Below are 15,856 nucleotides of genomic sequence, written 5' to 3' on the forward strand. Positions count from 1 at the left end.
CCCCCTTCACCTAAACCTGTTAGGATGGAACTTACCTCCCTAGCTCTGACTACCCCCAGCTCTCGTCTTGTCTTTTTGGAGGGGTGGGGGGATTTCAGGCCTCAGCAGATGACCCCCAAAAGAACCCCCCTGCCCTTCCAACCCTCCTGGATCCAGCGCAGACCCTTGTGCCTCTCCGGCTAAAGCACCAGCTTCCTACCTCGAACCCCACCAAGGCCTCAGCTGTTTACCAGTGTCTTTCCGTGCAGCAGTGTGTGCTGCCAGCAGCCCTCAATGCAGAATAGCTAGGGGGGGCTCTTGTTTTTCAGTGCACCTTCTAGTTTTAAACAAAAACGGTTTTGTTTTGTTTTTTGACTGAATAAACATTTTTTAGTGAAATATTTTCATTTTGGTAAATGTTACCGCATTTTGGTGAAAAATTCGAAACTGAATGTGGAATTTCTTTTATTGTGAGGGGGGATGTTTAGGGTTTTATGTCAAAATATCAATTTTTCTGAAACCCAAACATTTGTACAGAAAATTGAAATATTTTCAGGGTTTGTTTGGTTTTTTTTAACTGAAAAATTTTCATGGGCCCGTTAAGAAAACAAGGGATTTTTTTGGTGTTTTGGCAAAATAACTTGCGTTTTCTACCCTGCGTTATTTCTCACCCTTCAATGGTCTCGCCTTGGTCAGCCCTTCAGGCTGGGTGGGGGGTGAGGGACACCCCAGCTGCGCGAGCGTTTGTTCAGACTCCCTGTCTGTCTACGTATCTATCCAGAGTACCTATACAGGGAAAAGAAACTCGACAGTAGCTAGAGGACTCCCAGGCTAGCGGACAAAGGCATAACAAGCTCCAATGGCTGGAAGCTGAAGTTAGAGAACTTCAGCAAGAAATGAGGGGCAGTTTTTTATCACGGAGATTAATTCACCACTGGAACAATTTACCATGTGTTGTAGTGGATTCTCCATCCCTGGAGTTTTTTTAAATCAAGATGAGATGTTTTTTCTAAAGATCTGCCTTTGTTCAAACAAGAATTAATTCAAGAGCAACCCGTGGCCTGTTACACAGGAGGTCTGACTAGATGTTCACAATAATCCCGTATAATCGCTGCAGCAAAGTATGGTACTTCACATGGTGAGGGGGGCCAGTTACTTGAGCACCTTACAATGTGTAACATATTTATCTGTACAGCCCCTCGCTGATCTGGCACTAGAAACCCCTGGGTTTGGATTCCAAAGTCACAGGTTCAACCCCCATGCTGACAACCCACCCAATGGCATCAGCTTACGCTAATGCCATGAGAGTCCATTGCTGTCAACCCAAATGGCATGTCAATACAGTTTCCTCCTCTGGAAACCCCAAGAGACCTCTGCAGAGAACTCCTTCGTGGGCCAGTCTGTGGCAGAATGGATGTAGGGTAGATGAGGAATCTCAGTGCCTGCTTTCAAATCCAGCAGCAGCTGAGCAAGAAAAGGGGGAGAGAGGTGGGGTCACAGAGAGCTTGTCAATCTCTTTCCTCCCTAGAAGGAATTCCCCCCCCCCCCCGGATTCTTGAAAACGTAAAATGGAAGAGGACAGGACAATTTTCACCTTAGCCATAAGAGCCCAGCACAGGGATAGCAGTTTCAAAGACATCACCCAGCATTCCCAGACAGACATCTCTGTTTGACTGAGCAGAATGGGTTGATTTCAAGGGGATTAAAAAGGGAAAGATCATAGGGGTCTTAAAAAACCCTCCTTTACAGATCAGTGCTAATCTTAGTATATGTAATGCCATCAAATCAGTGGGATTGCTAACATGTCTTGGCTCTTATTTATGCTGTTTGTTTCCTCCTGGTTTCTATTTCTCATCAAGAATCTAAATAGATGTGTGTGTCTTGTTCACATGCCAGCTGGAGGCTGCCAGAAACCAGCTACTCCCCCTAACATTGCAGGACTTGCGAAGAGGGAAGTAGAGGAGCCAGCTACACTGGCTCTGTGCCAATGGGGACTGTCTTACAGTGGGGGTGGGGGGGAAATTGGACTTCTCTTCCCTTTGTCCCACCAGAGCAGCACAAAAGGTGCAGATCAGGACCCAGAATTACCCCCCTAAATTATAAACTATGGTCCCTTGACCTTGTGTGTCACAATATATTCAGCCTTCAGGCTGCAAAAGTGGGGAACCACTGACTTAGAGGATAAAAACCTACTACTGCTGACAGCTAATGGAGCTACTCCCTTAACTCAAGTGGCAGGGGCCTGTGCTTTGGTACAAAAGTTTCTGGATTCAAACCCTACGGAAAAGAGTTGTTACATTTCCACAGCAGAGAGGGAGGGTGGTCCAGGGGTTAGGGTATCTGCTAGCAATCTGAGTTCCATTTCTTGCTCTGCCACAGACTTTCTGGATGACCTTGGGCAAGTCATTTATCTCTCTCTGTCTCAGAGCTCTATGTGTACAATGGGGTAACAGCCCTGCCCTGCTTCACAGGGGTAGTATGAGGCGCTCAGGTTTTCCAAGTAGTAAAGGTGAGATAAAATCACAAGATGGTGACACTGGGGCAGCCTTGCAACCCGGGCAGAAAATGGCTGCGCAGCTTCGTCTGGAAACAAACGAGAGACGCAGCCTTATAGAAATACTGAATTTTTTTTACGTGCAAAAAGTTAAATAGTGGACACTATTAGAAAAGCCAGCATGTTAGGGCGTGCTGAATTCTGGTTACAACATCCAATATTCACGCCTCAGACTAATCTCACGTTACACAAAACCTTCCCCGACACCTGCAGCCTGCAGCGTAGGCAGTGAAGTGACAGATGTAGCTCCAGAGAGATTGGCCCAGCCTGCTCTCTGCCCCCATGCGGAGAGGTCCAGGCTGGTGAGACAGGGATGCTAAACCAGAGGGCACAAGGGACCTCCCCAGAAGGCATGGGCTGTGCAACCACTAGGCGAGGAATTCCAGTGGTATTCTATACCAGCTCAAGCTTTCATCAAGGTAAGGATCAGCCCACTGATGCAGGCCAGACCAGACCAACCCAGCGGCTGATCTAGTTTGGTAGCCTGTCTCCTGGCTATGCCGAAACAGAGCTACAGTCCATCCAGGGCTAGGAGCTCACCTCTGAGAATCTCTCAAATCTATGGTGGGATGGGACCTCGAGCCCAGCCCCCTGCTCTGAGTCAGGACCAAGTAAACCTAGCCCACCCCTGAGTGGTGTTCATCCAACCTGCCTTAAAAGCCTCCATTGGAAGCCTATTCCAGAGCTTAACTGTCCTTAGAGTTAGAAAGTCTTTCCTAATATCTAACCTAAATCTCCCTCCCTGCAGATTAAGCTCAGTTCTTCTTGTCCTACTGCCAGTGGACACGAACAGTGATCACGGCCTTTTATAACGGTGCTGAACATACCTGAAGACTGCGATCAGGTCCCCGACTCCCCCCAAGTCTTCAGACTAAACATGCCCCAGTGTTGCAGAAGGTGTCAGTTACACAGCATGGCCTGGTGATCAGGGCAGTGGATAAGGAGCTAGGAGACCTGGGTTTATGCCTGACTCAGCTGTGTGACCTTGGACAAAGTCACTTCCTCTCTCCGGGCCTCTTTCCCATCCTTTGTCGGGCTAGATTGGGTCTGTCTCTCGCTGCGCATCTGTGCAGTACCTGGCACAACGGGGCCCTGATCTCAGGGCAGGCCTGAAGGGGCTGCTGGAACTGATGTTGATAATAATGCACAGCGTTGTGTGGAGGTGTGTGCCTTGGGGGAGAGCCTTCCTGCCGGCTGGCTGGTGACAAACCCATGCCTGGAAGTTGTAGGCAGGTTGGGAGTCCTAGATTTAGCCTCAGCCTGTGTGATCCAGCGTTTGAGGCAACGTGATGTGACCACAAGTTAGAAATGCGCATCATTGCTGATGTGTGGACTGTTAAAACCAGCATCCCACACTTAAAATAAGGCCCTGGATAAAACTCCAGAGCTCTTCCTCCCTCCCCCCCCGGGTGGTGCCTTGCCAGCCTAGGCCGCCATGACGTTCTGGATGCCCAGCTGCTCCTTGAGGCGCTGCAGCTGGGCCAGCGTGATGTTGTTGCCCCCACACACGATGATCACCAGGGAGCCCAGGGCATGGCCCAGTTTCCCCTCTGCCTGCAGCTTCTGCACCACGCCGCTGTAGATGGCAGCCAGCGCCGCCCCACAGGCTGGCTCCACCAGGATCTTCTCGTCGTCTGCATGGGGGGGAGGGAGGAGAGATGGGGGAGGGGCTAGCTGGTGGTCACTCGCCTATCACACATCCGCTCGGGGCAGGAGGCCTCAGCTAGCAGGGGTGGGGGGGTGACACAGAGCTGGCTGCCCCGGGTGGTGAGCTCACTGCTGGCCCATGAATGGGGAGGGGTCCCTGGTTCATGGACTCAGTTGCACTCACTATCTGTTTCAAGGTGCCAATTGGGGGGAAAAGTTGGCCTTGATCCATGACAGCTCTCTGAGGAAGGGCCAGTGGAGAGAACAAGCCACAAACGGGCTGGAAAAACTTGTGGTGGGCTCACTCTTCCCTACCGAGGGCAAAGCTTGGAGAGAACGACCTGTTTGATCATGGTCAAAGCAGCCGCTGCTCTCCCCTGCATTCAGGGACACACAGGGCCTAACTGACTACCCCCTGGGATAATGAGAACATCAGGGGTGCTCTCACTCGCTCTCTGTCAGATTCCCCTCCTCCGCACCATGAGTGAAACAGGCCGTTTCTGAGAGAGGAAGCAGGGAGGGGATAGGGTCAGCGCATGGAGGTAGCTTTACATTAGCCTGTCAGGGACTTGGGGACAGCTGTGGCTCTAGGGAACACAGCGGGTTGCAGGAGAGGAGTTCTCATTGGCAGTCACAGGATGCATTGTCCCTTTAAGAGGCAGGGGAACCAGTTTGGAGGGAGGGATAGCTCAGTGGTTTGAGCATTGGCCTGCTAAACCCAGGGTTGTGAGTTCAATCCTTGAGGGGGCCATTTGGGTCAAAAATTGGGGATTGGTCCTGCTTTGAGCAGGGGGTTGGACTAGATGACCTCCTGAGGTCCCTTCCAACCCTGATATTCTATGATTCCCTGTGCAGCTTCTCAGTGGGGCCAATTTAGCCTATTCTATGATTCCCTGTGCAGCTTCTCAGTGGGGCCAATTTAGCCTATCTGGTGCAACTTCAATTGGTGGCATGTCCCAGCTGGGTGGGGCCAGGCGTGCTTTCTATAAAGAGGACCCAGGCTGAGAGAAGGTCTCTGCTGGCCCTCTCTGGTGTTAGAGAGACAGATGTGCCTAGAGCAAAGGCCTGGGTGGCAGTGGGCAGAAAGAATCTCAGAGGAAAGCCCCAGGGGTGGGTAATTATTTGGGGCTCAGGATTAAAAGCCAATGCATGGGAAGGACTATTTAAAAGCTTCAATTGTCAGGGGGACTGGGAATGGGAGAATCCGGTGCTCCTGCACATCAGGAAGGGGAGTGGCCCAAGATTTAGGAAGGATCTGGAGAAGCAGTCCCATGTGAAATTTTTGTTAAGAGTATGGTTTGGGCTGGGAGAGGGCCCCTGTAACCCAACCTGGCCAGTGGGTTTTAAAACACCCTGTCATCTGTGGGGGAACACTTTTCACAAAGTGATCACTCTATAGATGACCTCTCAGCACTCCTCATCAAAGGAAACCTGCACAACCCTTTCAAAAGGTGAGCTGGGAAGCTTAAATTCAGAACTTTGCTAGATACTAAAAATCATGGACTAAACAGACACACTAGATTTATGGCTTATTACAGCAATCTGTAACCTGCTAACAACGCCCCCCAGCTGCCTTCTCTCCCTTCCTCCCGTGCTTGGAAGGGTGTTAATGGGCCACCTTATGTTGAATGGTCCCCTGAAATAGGTGTTAACTACTTATGCTAAACAATCTGTTCCAACTTGTATTTAGTTCTGACACTTGTTCCCCAGACCTGAAGAAGAGCTGTGTCTGTGTAGCTCGAAAGCTTGTCTCTCTCACCAACAGAAGCTGGTCTAATGAAAGCTATGACCTCACCCACCTTGTCTCTCTAGTCTAGTGGGCTCTATAATGATTTGTGAGACCTGCAGGGATGTGTACCTGCCACTAGGAGGCAGCAGGAGGCCTTGACCTATTACAGGCACAATCTGGTGCTGGGACTGCACCTGCTTGGGGGTGGGCAGAAGGGAGATGGTCAGCCATTGTGTGTGAATGAATTGGCATATGAATGGGACACAGACAGTCCTTGCCATGCTGTATGACTAGAACCCCTGGCCATGGTCAGCGGGGCTATTTTAAATGTTTCTATTCACCTTTGGGGAGCAGCAGTGTCTTGGGAAAAAAGGACTCTCCTTTGGCATGTTGCTGTCTGTGAGTGTGGGGGGCCTCACGCTCAGGGAGGGGCCTGTTACGTACCCACAAATTTTTCAATGGCCATGACTGCCTCCTGGTCCGTGACGACCTCTGAGAAGACTGGGTGCTCTCGGGCCAGCTTCAACGTCTCCGCTCCCACCGTCTTTGCCCCAAGTGTCTTTGCGACGCTGCAGCCAGGAAAGGAGAAGAGGAAAGAGACACGTCAGCTGGTGATAAGGGAGTCCCCACAGCATACCCTTGTGACGTCAGCGCTCCCTATCCCTGCGAGCATGCAGGCAGCCAGTTTTTTTCAAGCAGGGCCCTGTGGGATCTTGGGGTGGAGTCTCCACTGACCCCCACGTTCCCCTTGCCAGAGCAGGGATCCCTGAATTCATGCTGCATCTCTCTGTGCTGCTACCACATCTGGGTAGCACTGAGCAATCCTTTGTTCAAGCATCTTCCCTTGCCCCCTGTCTTTGATTGGGCAGACAGCCCTTTCAGGTTCTTCCTTGCTGTCATCAGGTGTGTGTGGCATGAGTTACCTCCTGGTGAAGCCTGGTTCCTACCTCTCCCTAGAGCACAAAGGAGCTTAATTTTGTAGATCTGGGCTTAATTTTGTAGATCAAGTGCTTACTCCCATCTGCAGTGCCCAGAGAACTTTGCCCCCGGCTGCCCCTGTGGGGCAGCATTGTTGTGCTATGCACAGGAGGGGGCTGGGTGGAAGAACCCCATGGGAGGAGTAAGCTAAACCAAAATAGCATCCAAGACATGTAGGCTGCAGAGTAGAGAACAGGGAGGGGATTCATGAGCCTGCCGCCTCAATTCTCTCCTCCATCAGACCCCAAGCTGTGGTTCTGCCCAGCCCACCCCAAGCCATGGCTCCTCTCCCTTAACATCAGGTCACAGGCCGAGCGCTCTGATTCGTCCTCCTCCCCTCACTCACCTGGTGATTTCTGGCAGTGTCACCAGCTGTCCAGCAGCCATGGCAGCATTCAGGCTGTGCGCCCCTTTGGTCTCCATGGCAACAATGGGCACATCCTCCCAGCCCACCTCACGGAGACCCTGGACCACTCCGCACAGCATCCCGCCGCCTCCCACAGACAGGGCCAGCGCCCCAGGCTTGGAGTCCAAGTGTTCCTTCAGCTCCTTCACTATGGACGTGTGGCCTTCCCTACAAGGAGATAGCAAGAGAGATTGGGACCAGGGGAAGGGAAGGCCATGGCTAGAGATGACCCGAGATCAACAGTCCTGACCACGTTTCTCTATAAGAGCCTGGAAAATACAGGTCTTGATTTTTTCAGCAACACCAGTGTCATCCCACTGAGTTCAGTGGAGTTACTCTTGGTTCACTCCAACATCAGAGAAGCTGGGTCTCCCCCCAGTCTGGGATACTTTGGTTTAGCAGCCTGAGACAATTTCAGCTTTGAAAGGCTGCACTCCAGAGTCAGGCTGCATCTTGCTGCCTATGGGGATGAGTGACACCTCAGAACAGGCCCAGGTGTGAGAACTAGAAGGCAAGGGGTTGTGTGGACAAGCAGGCTGAGGTCCCGCCTCTGATCAGGATAGGAGGACCCCTCTAGGTCTTCCCAGCTATAGGACTTTCTAAAGCACTTGTCATAATGGTACTGAGACACAGCTGTTGTTTCTAGGGCAGGGGTGGGGCGTATCAGTGCAGTGGTGCTGGTGAAGCCCAGGTCTGAACGAACATGGAAATGGTCATGGATTCCCTTTCTTATGTCCTTTAGCTCCCAACCCAGGTTCAATGCACAGCTATCCAGGCTAGGCTGGTGGTAGCAGCTTCTGTGGATGTACTGACTTTAGAAATTCACCATGTGGTGCATGTGGTCAATAGATGCTCACGCTCTGTCCAGCAAACTTCATGCTGGATCCCATGCCTGGTGCGCCAAGAGATGGTGGCCACACTAATGCAGTCCAAGCAGAGAGTGGACTTCTGCCACAGCACCACCTCTTGTTAGATAGTCCACCCCTTTGTGTGCAACACAGAATGACCTTGTTGGGGCTGCATGCAGTCGGATTTAATCTTGGCCCATGGTTACTCAGGCTAGCAGGGATGTTAATAGGCAGCAATGGCTAAAACAAAGCCTTCCAGCCTCTGGTGTCCCCCTCTCCCTCAGGCCACATACCAGATGAGGGGATCATCGAAAGGAGGCACATAGACCCAGCCAGGGTTGTTCTTCACCAGCTCCTTGGCTTGTTCTATGGTCTCATCCAGCATCTGCAGAGAAGAGACGTTTTATTAGCCACTCACAGTGGCTTATGGACAGAACCATGAACCTCACAGCCCGTGGGGCAGCTCCCTCTGCAGATCTGTCCCAGTCCTGGCTCTGGGACATGGTGGGAGAAGATAGTGAGGCTCTCACCCCAGGCAGGCAGTCTGCTCTCTTTTGTATACCCCCTTACCCAGACATGCACATACCTACCTCTCCCACAATGCAGACAGTGGCCCCCTCGTCCTTCAGCCGCTCGATGGTGAAAGCTGGCGTGGACGTGGGCACGAGGATGGTGGCTGGGATGCCCAGTTTCCTGGCAGAGTAGGCAGCTGCCAGGCCAGCATTGCCACCTAAAAGCAACCACATCGGGCCTCATGGTTTCCTGCATCCCACCATGCAGTAGAAGTCACGGTGCTGCCTCTGGTGCCTCCCAAAGCAGTGTGTCCCTCTGCCATCTTCTCGTTCTGCCCTCCCCAAGCCTTGGGGCTGCCCAGGAGTTTCAGGAGGCGTGGGAATCTTGCAGCACCCCAACAGGTAGACAGTGTCAGGGTGTGGTGGGGAGGATTGTTCCGTCCCAGGAACTCAACATTGCATTTCCCATGTGACCAAAGATGTCTAAAGCCCTGTTGCCACCCTCGCATGACCCACACCAATACCATCACTGGGGCTCCTCTTCCCTTGGCAATAGTCCCACCGCTAGCAGCACCAGCCAGCAGGGGCAGCCTGGATTTCGATCCCTGGGCATCCTTGTGGGCATTATTTACATCCGGGCACAAGGAGAGGAGCCAGTGCCCGTGAGTTTCTGGGGCAATTTGGGCTTAGGTGTGACACAGCCACCAGCCACCTCAGGGAGCCAGGGCCTGGGTTGGTGTATCTCACCTGAGGAGCATACGAAGCGTTCACAGCCTCTTTCCGCCCACTGTGGAGACAAAGCAAGAGGAAGGAGTGAGTGGGAGCGAACGTGGCCGCAGCCGGTAACCACACGAGAGCGGCTCCTCTCTCGGCAGCCTAGCCCCTCCAACCCCTTTGATATTTCAGGTCATTCTCCCTGGGGGCTCCTTTTATGCCTCTTGTCGGCCCCTTCTGTAGAGCCCTGCGTCGCCATCAAAGCCGCCATGACCACGCAAGGCCAGGCAACAGCCTCCCTTCTGCTCCCGCAGCCCCAGTAATGTGGAGCCTCAGCAATTTCCACCCTCCTCTTTCAGTCTGAGAGCAGACGGTTAGGTGGGTGCACACCCAGGATCAGGTACCCGCTATGGGACTGCTGTAGTCTGCTGCTCAACCGCAGTCAGTCGGACGCATTGAAGAGATGTAGGGAGCATAGCTAGTGTCCCCTCCAGGTGGGCACAGGAATCCAGGCCAGGTTCTTCCCCTCCTAGGGGTTACACCAGAGTCCGTTCCAGGTAGGTACAGAAATCCAGGCCAGGTTATCCTCAGTCACCCCTAGTTAGAGGTCAGGCTTCCAATGAGTCAATGCTCCCTACAGTATATTGGATTGCTGCAGAGAATGCCCAAACTGGACTGCTGTGCCTGCTGCAAATGGATCCCAGATTCCCAGCTACCCCCTGTCTCTCCACCCTCTCCCACCCCCAACCCCCACCAGCAATGGCCCATTCCAGCTTGGCTCTGCAATCTTCTCCCCCCACCAGTCGAACACTCAGCCCTTGCCATGGCCGCTCAGAGTCAGTACCGTTTTACAGAGGTGGCCGATGCCCCGAATTTTAAAGGAGCCCGTGGGCTGAGCATTGTCCAGCTTCAGGTAGACATTGGTGCCAGCCACCTTGGAGAGCGGGACGCTGTCCCTCAGGGGGGTATTCACATGCAGGCTCCTGACAGAAGTCATGCTGGGCTCTGAGGGAATAAGGGAAATAAGACCCATCATCAGGACCCTGGGTATTCTGTGGGTTTACTGTGGAACCCACCTCTTGCTATGCTCTTGCTATGCTCTTATGCTCCAGGGTCTCAGCTCCCATTTTATAGGGGTGTGAGCTGCCCATTCGTTTCAACAAACCATTAACTCTGAAGGCTAATAATGGCTCAAGTGTCAGGGTGGTTAACTGTTTCACTGCTGATCATTTCAGCTAATTTATTTATGCCTCACCTCCAAATTACCTCCTCCCCAGGCATAAAAAGCCTCAGCTCCCCCTATCCAGCTGTTTCCAGCTTCTCCCTTCTCCCAGGTGGACAATGCAAAAAAATCTGTGTCACAATGAAAGTGTGGAACCAACATCAAATAAACGGATTTAATCTAAGACAAATGGGGGGAGGGAGGTTTGCTGACCTGAGTGACTCATTCATTTCCCTATTTAATTAATTAAGCCCCATCCATATTCTAAACGCAGTGAAGCAGCCACATAGTTACCAGGCTGACTCACAAGTGCTACAGCAACCAGGGGATCTTGGTGCAGAATCTACACTCCACTTGCCCTGGGGTACATGGGTCCCTGCCTAAAATGTCACCCTCCCAAGGCTCTCTCTGGCCACCTCTATCCAACCGTCGTGGCCTCAGGTCCATCCACTCCCTGTTCTCAGCTCTTGGTGTAGATCTGGTCCCCTCTGTGCTCCCCAGCTGCAGGCCATGCTGGACTGTGTCTGCCGGATTTGTCCGAGTCCCATTCTCTCTGTAGATTTTCACATTAAAAACTTCCTTTGCCCCTTAGCTTATGGCTCCCTTTGGCTAAATGCTTTGTGTCCCTGTGTGTGAAAGATGTCATCCAGGATGAACTGCACTGGGGGGAATGGGATATGGAGCCTTTCAGCTTGAGGGGCCAAATCCAGACCTGGCCTGAGTGCCACTCCCATGTGACCCCAGGTCAGTCAGTAGAGTATATCCTGAGCCTCATCATTCATTTATGTCTTTCTTCCACTCCTGTCCTGTTTTCCACGTGGCCTGCTAGGCCATGGCTGCCATGTTTCTGCCCTCACTCACCCACCCTTCGATTCTCTCCTCAAAACACGGCGAGGCCGATAAACCCAACTTTCCCCCTCAATGATAGGTAGTAAATGACACCCCCAAAACAGACCATGAACCTAATAGGATGCCTGTGTAACATCCCCACCACAGGCCATCAGCAGGGCTGCAAATTGGGGCCTCCAGGAGCATAAAAAGTCCTTGCTGCTGCCACTTGAGTTAGAGGAGCTTAACAGTGGTAGTGGGCTTTTATCCTCTACATGGACCAGCCACTAGAGGGGGACCTGGCATACTCAAGCACTGCCCCCCTATCCCTTGTCTTTCTGTATGTCTGGAAGGTAGGTTCTTTAGAGGGCAAAGACCTCCCTTCATTTTTGTCTACAATCTCCGTAGAATGCACAGAATTGATATATCAGTGGAGCTGGTCAAAAAATGTTAAGTTTTTTTTCTTCCATGGTGGGGGGGGGGGGGTGAAATTGAAATTGTTTTCATTTTGTGCTCATTTTTTCCACAGAATTTTAGGGATTTTTATAACTATATAAAAATACTTTTGGGGTTTTCTCCCCCTTTTTGCTTTTTCCTCTCCCTGCCTCCAAAAGAAACACATAAATGTTTCTCAGTTTTCTTTGAAAAATTTCAGCCAAACAAAAAAAATTTGATTTGGTCAAAACGCCATTGTTTGTTGCGGGGTGGCGGGGGTGAGGGGAAAGTTGTCATTTTAAAAAAAAATTTTTACCAACTCCATGAATCATTGATTATTAGTAAACAGTAGATCTGGCCAGCAATATGGTTTTCCTGGTCTGTGAAAGCTTTTGCGATATCAAAAAATTTTCCCTTCCCAAATCAAGACAAAAAGTCAAACTTGAAAATTAACACAAATTTGAAACCTGAAACAAATTTTGGTTCTGGTCAATTTACATGTTTTGTTCCAATTCTGACCATTTTTTTTTACTTCTAATTAGCTTAAAAGTTGAAACAAAGTTATTCTGAGTGGGCAAACTGGGATTTTTTTATTTAGAACATGTTGAAATGAAACATTTTGGCAATTTTGAAACTTTGTTTACAAAAATTTCAGTTGAAAAATTTCTCAAGACTGACCTTTTCCCAGAAAAAGTTTCAGTTTTGACAAATCAGCATTTTCAGGTGGAAAGATGTTTTGGTGAAAAATTCCCAACCAGCTGCAGTGATCCTGTGTAGCATTCCCACCTAGCTATGTGTGGAATGACGTAGGGGTTTTTGTCCCGTTCCGTCACTAGAGCCCATCACCCTAGCTGGGCCTAGTTCACATCTAGGCAGAGGACTGACCGTACCATGGTTCTGAACTCCTGTCTCGTCCCAGAAGTGGAGGCAGAGGCGCAGTGTTGGACCATGTGTGTGTGAAACGAACCCTGCTACTGCCCAAGCATCTGTCTTGTGACGTGAGGCCAACCGGGGGACTTCATTCTGAGCCCATGAATTGTGGCTCCATGGACATGCACAAGGCAAAGATCCTGCTACTAACTCAGGGACAGCCTATTTGCAGGGGGGACACCATCTCTGAGCTGAAGGAGATCCCCCCCACCACGCTGCAATGCTGCTGGAAACCCTTCTTTTAGCTCTGGGCCTTAACTCAGTGCCATCCCATTTACAGGTGATCCCTCTGGAGAATCATTTGTCAGGGGAAATACACAAACAGATCATCTCTGTGAAGGCAAATGGCTTGGCACGTGTGGCTGGGACACGGGGGGGGTGGGGAGCGAAGAGCTACACCATTGCCCCACAGCATCTGCTCTGGCCATCCAGCTGACTGTGGCTCCAAAGTGAGTCCTTGGTTAGACAGGCAATGGCAGAGATGCAGGGACTTGTGAGTTAAAAGCTGGAAAAGGAAGGGAGGAAAGGGGAGGGGTCCCCAGAAATCCAGCAGGGAAACAGACATTCTTTGGAATCCTGTTTATTGCTGTTAAAAGTGTGCAGAGCACCATGGAGATGCTGACTCCACATAGGTTTGAGCAGCTACCTAGCATGTCACAGGAACCCGATCAGTAATTACTGGACTTGCACTGAACAAAACAGTTAAGGGCCAGTTTTGTGCAGAAGTGGCCACTTATTCTGGCCCAAAAGACATCTCAGGTCAGGCACCAAAGAAACCGAGACAATCAAAAAATCAGTGGCCAGTTTTGAAAAGGATTGTCCTTCGTCTTCAAAGATCTTCAGCTGCTAAGATGATGAAAGCAGAATAGGTAAGTAGGAGCACTTCAGAAACCTTCCCTAATTCATCTCACCAAACCTCACTTCTGAAGCTTTAATTCAGCCTTCCAACAGCCCTGCGAGCCAGGGAAATGCTGTTATCATTGATGTGTAGATGGGGAAACTGAGGCATGGAGTGATGAAGTCACTTGCCCACGACCCTGGAAGGAGTCAGTGTCAGAGCTGGGATTAGAACACAAGTGCTCCCAGCCCTGAGCTCCGACCACTCCTTCCTATGTATTTATTAGTAACAGATAATAATCTCATTGTGTGCTGGGAAAGGAAGAAAGTGAGGCACTTACCGGTTAGCGTTAAGGCAGAGCTAATGTATGCTCTGATGGCTTATAGCTGCAGCTGTTCAGTGCAGGAGTGAGCAAGGCTGCCGGTCTCCTGTGGTCCCTTCTCAGCAGCTAGGGTAATCTGTGGAGTCACTGTCTCATTGGAGGATGCTAGTCCCTTGGCAAGTTTTATAGGCCCATGGTTTTTGCTTGGTGGCCAATTGGGGAATGGGGCACCCCCCCACACCTCCTTGCCTCTGATGTCATTCCCCTCCCCTGCTCAGCAGAGAGATTCCAGCTAAAGGGGAACCAGCAGCAACAATACCGAAAGGGAAGAGAGGTCAGGGAGGGAGAATTCTTCAGGCTCTTTGCAAAAGGAAAAGAGCTTATTTCAGGCGCTCCCATGCCAAAAGGAGGGTGACGCACACTGGGAAGGGACATTGCTCAGACAAAGGTTCCTTGAGTCAGATGTTTCTGAGCCGGCTCAAACCAGGCTGAAGAGCCAGGTCTGGAATTATGATTAGGGGGAAAGACAGGGGGGCCCTTTTGCTTTCACAAGGCCAGCCAGTCCTCTTGCTTTCTCAGAGAAATGCACGCAAGGGACTGGAACAGATGAAGGGAGTCCATAAACGGGACCACTGTTTATCCAAACCTGGCTTACTTTTATTCTCTCTCTTCTACCCCCATCTTTCTCTCACTCCCACTTCCCCATGAGACTTTGGAACGTTTGCATCTCTATAGTTAGCTACCTTTTAAGAGGCAGTGTCATGAAATGATTAAATGGGGTAGGGGGGGAGGGGAGGAGGAGAGGCAGGACTCCAGGGTTCTATTTACTCTTGATTTTGTGTGATCAGGGACAAGTCAGTTAGCTTTGCTGGGCCTCCTCCCTCCATCTACCAGCACCTCCGAACTATTTCAAATTAGAAATAACAATAATAATCTCCGTTCATTCCCAGCCTGTAGAAGCAATAGCTGGATTGGTTTGGTATTCTGTTTGGGGAGGGAGGTGATCTAGACAGTGCGAGTGTGCTGAGTAGGAAGAACACACTGAGGGAAAGCTAAGTCAGAGAGAATTTTTTGAATTTAGTTCTCAAAATGGTGAGCCTGGGGTCTCTTGTGGCAGAGAGTTCCAAAGTCTATGTTCCAGTTCTTCTGAAAGTTTTGTCTCCTGCATGCCGAGCCTCCCCATATACATTCACAGTTGTGTAATTCTGGAGGGACGTAGCTGTTCTGTGTAGTTGTGATTGTGGTGTTACTCAGGTAGCCTGGGCCAGTCACAGGGATGGCGCTGAGAATGAGGACAGAAGTCTTGCCTTGGACTCGCTATTCAATGGGGACATGGTACAGAGAGCAGACACAGGAGGGGACAGGCACATGACCTAGCCAGGGGGCTGCTGCATTTTGTTCCAGTTGGTGCTTTTTCAGGGTGTGTTGTAGACCTAGAGGGCCGGAGCCTACTCTCACTTATACCACTCTGAGCCTAGTGTCTACCAGTGACTTCCATGAAGATTCACTTCTAATTGACACCGGTGTATGGGACGAGAATCTGGCCCAGTGTGTTGCAATACACATGCCTACATGTCACAAGTGTATGATTCACCATGGGCAGGTCTCTGCCAATGGGTTGGGATGCAGTCTATGGGTCAGTGGCAGCTGGAAGTGGGTGTTTCGGGCACTCTTTGAGTAGCTAACAGCACTGGCAAGTCCAAAGAGATCATAAGGCCGCAGAAGGATTAAGCAGTGTGAGGGCAGGTGCCCTCGATGGCGGAGAATGTTGCAGGCTATTATTATTTGCGTTACCATAGTGCCAGCCACAGACCAGTACCTCACTGTGCCAGGCGCTGTACAGGCACAGAACAGAAAGGTGATCCCTGCTCCAAGGAGGAGGCAAGTTCTTCAAAGCACTTCTCTCTTCATACC

General features: G+C 50.8%; 1 protein-coding gene across 2 annotated transcripts; it reads right to left on the reverse strand.

The window, feature by feature from the left end:
- Window positions 1–420: 420 nt before the first annotated feature.
- On the reverse strand, window positions 421–14,320 carry LOC140898523 (L-serine dehydratase/L-threonine deaminase). 2 transcript variants are annotated; one of them, XM_073312406.2, is made up of 8 exons: window positions 13,961–14,320; window positions 10,212–10,372; window positions 9,401–9,440; window positions 8,732–8,871; window positions 8,435–8,526; window positions 7,234–7,461; window positions 6,354–6,478; window positions 421–1,443 (listed from the first exon to the last, which is right to left on the reverse strand). In XM_073312406.2, exons 2-8 carry the CDS (start codon window positions 10,362–10,364, stop codon window positions 1,415–1,417), a joined length of 807 nt encoding a protein of 268 aa, XP_073168507.1. In that variant the 5' UTR covers window positions 10,365–10,372; window positions 13,961–14,320; the 3' UTR covers window positions 421–1,414. The 2 variants fall into 2 exon arrangements, with proteins under 2 accessions (XP_073168507.1, XP_073168506.1); XM_073312405.2 differs by lacking the exon at window positions 421–1,443 and adding an exon at window positions 2,605–4,167 and having other exon boundaries at window positions 13,961–14,317.
- Between the last annotated feature and the right edge of the window lie 1,536 nt (window positions 14,321–15,856).

Source organism: Lepidochelys kempii, chromosome 15 (genome assembly GCF_965140285.1).
Source record: "Lepidochelys kempii isolate rLepKem1 chromosome 15, rLepKem1.hap1, whole genome shotgun sequence".
In the NCBI taxonomy this organism is placed as follows: domain Eukaryota; kingdom Metazoa; phylum Chordata; order Testudines; family Cheloniidae; genus Lepidochelys; species Lepidochelys kempii.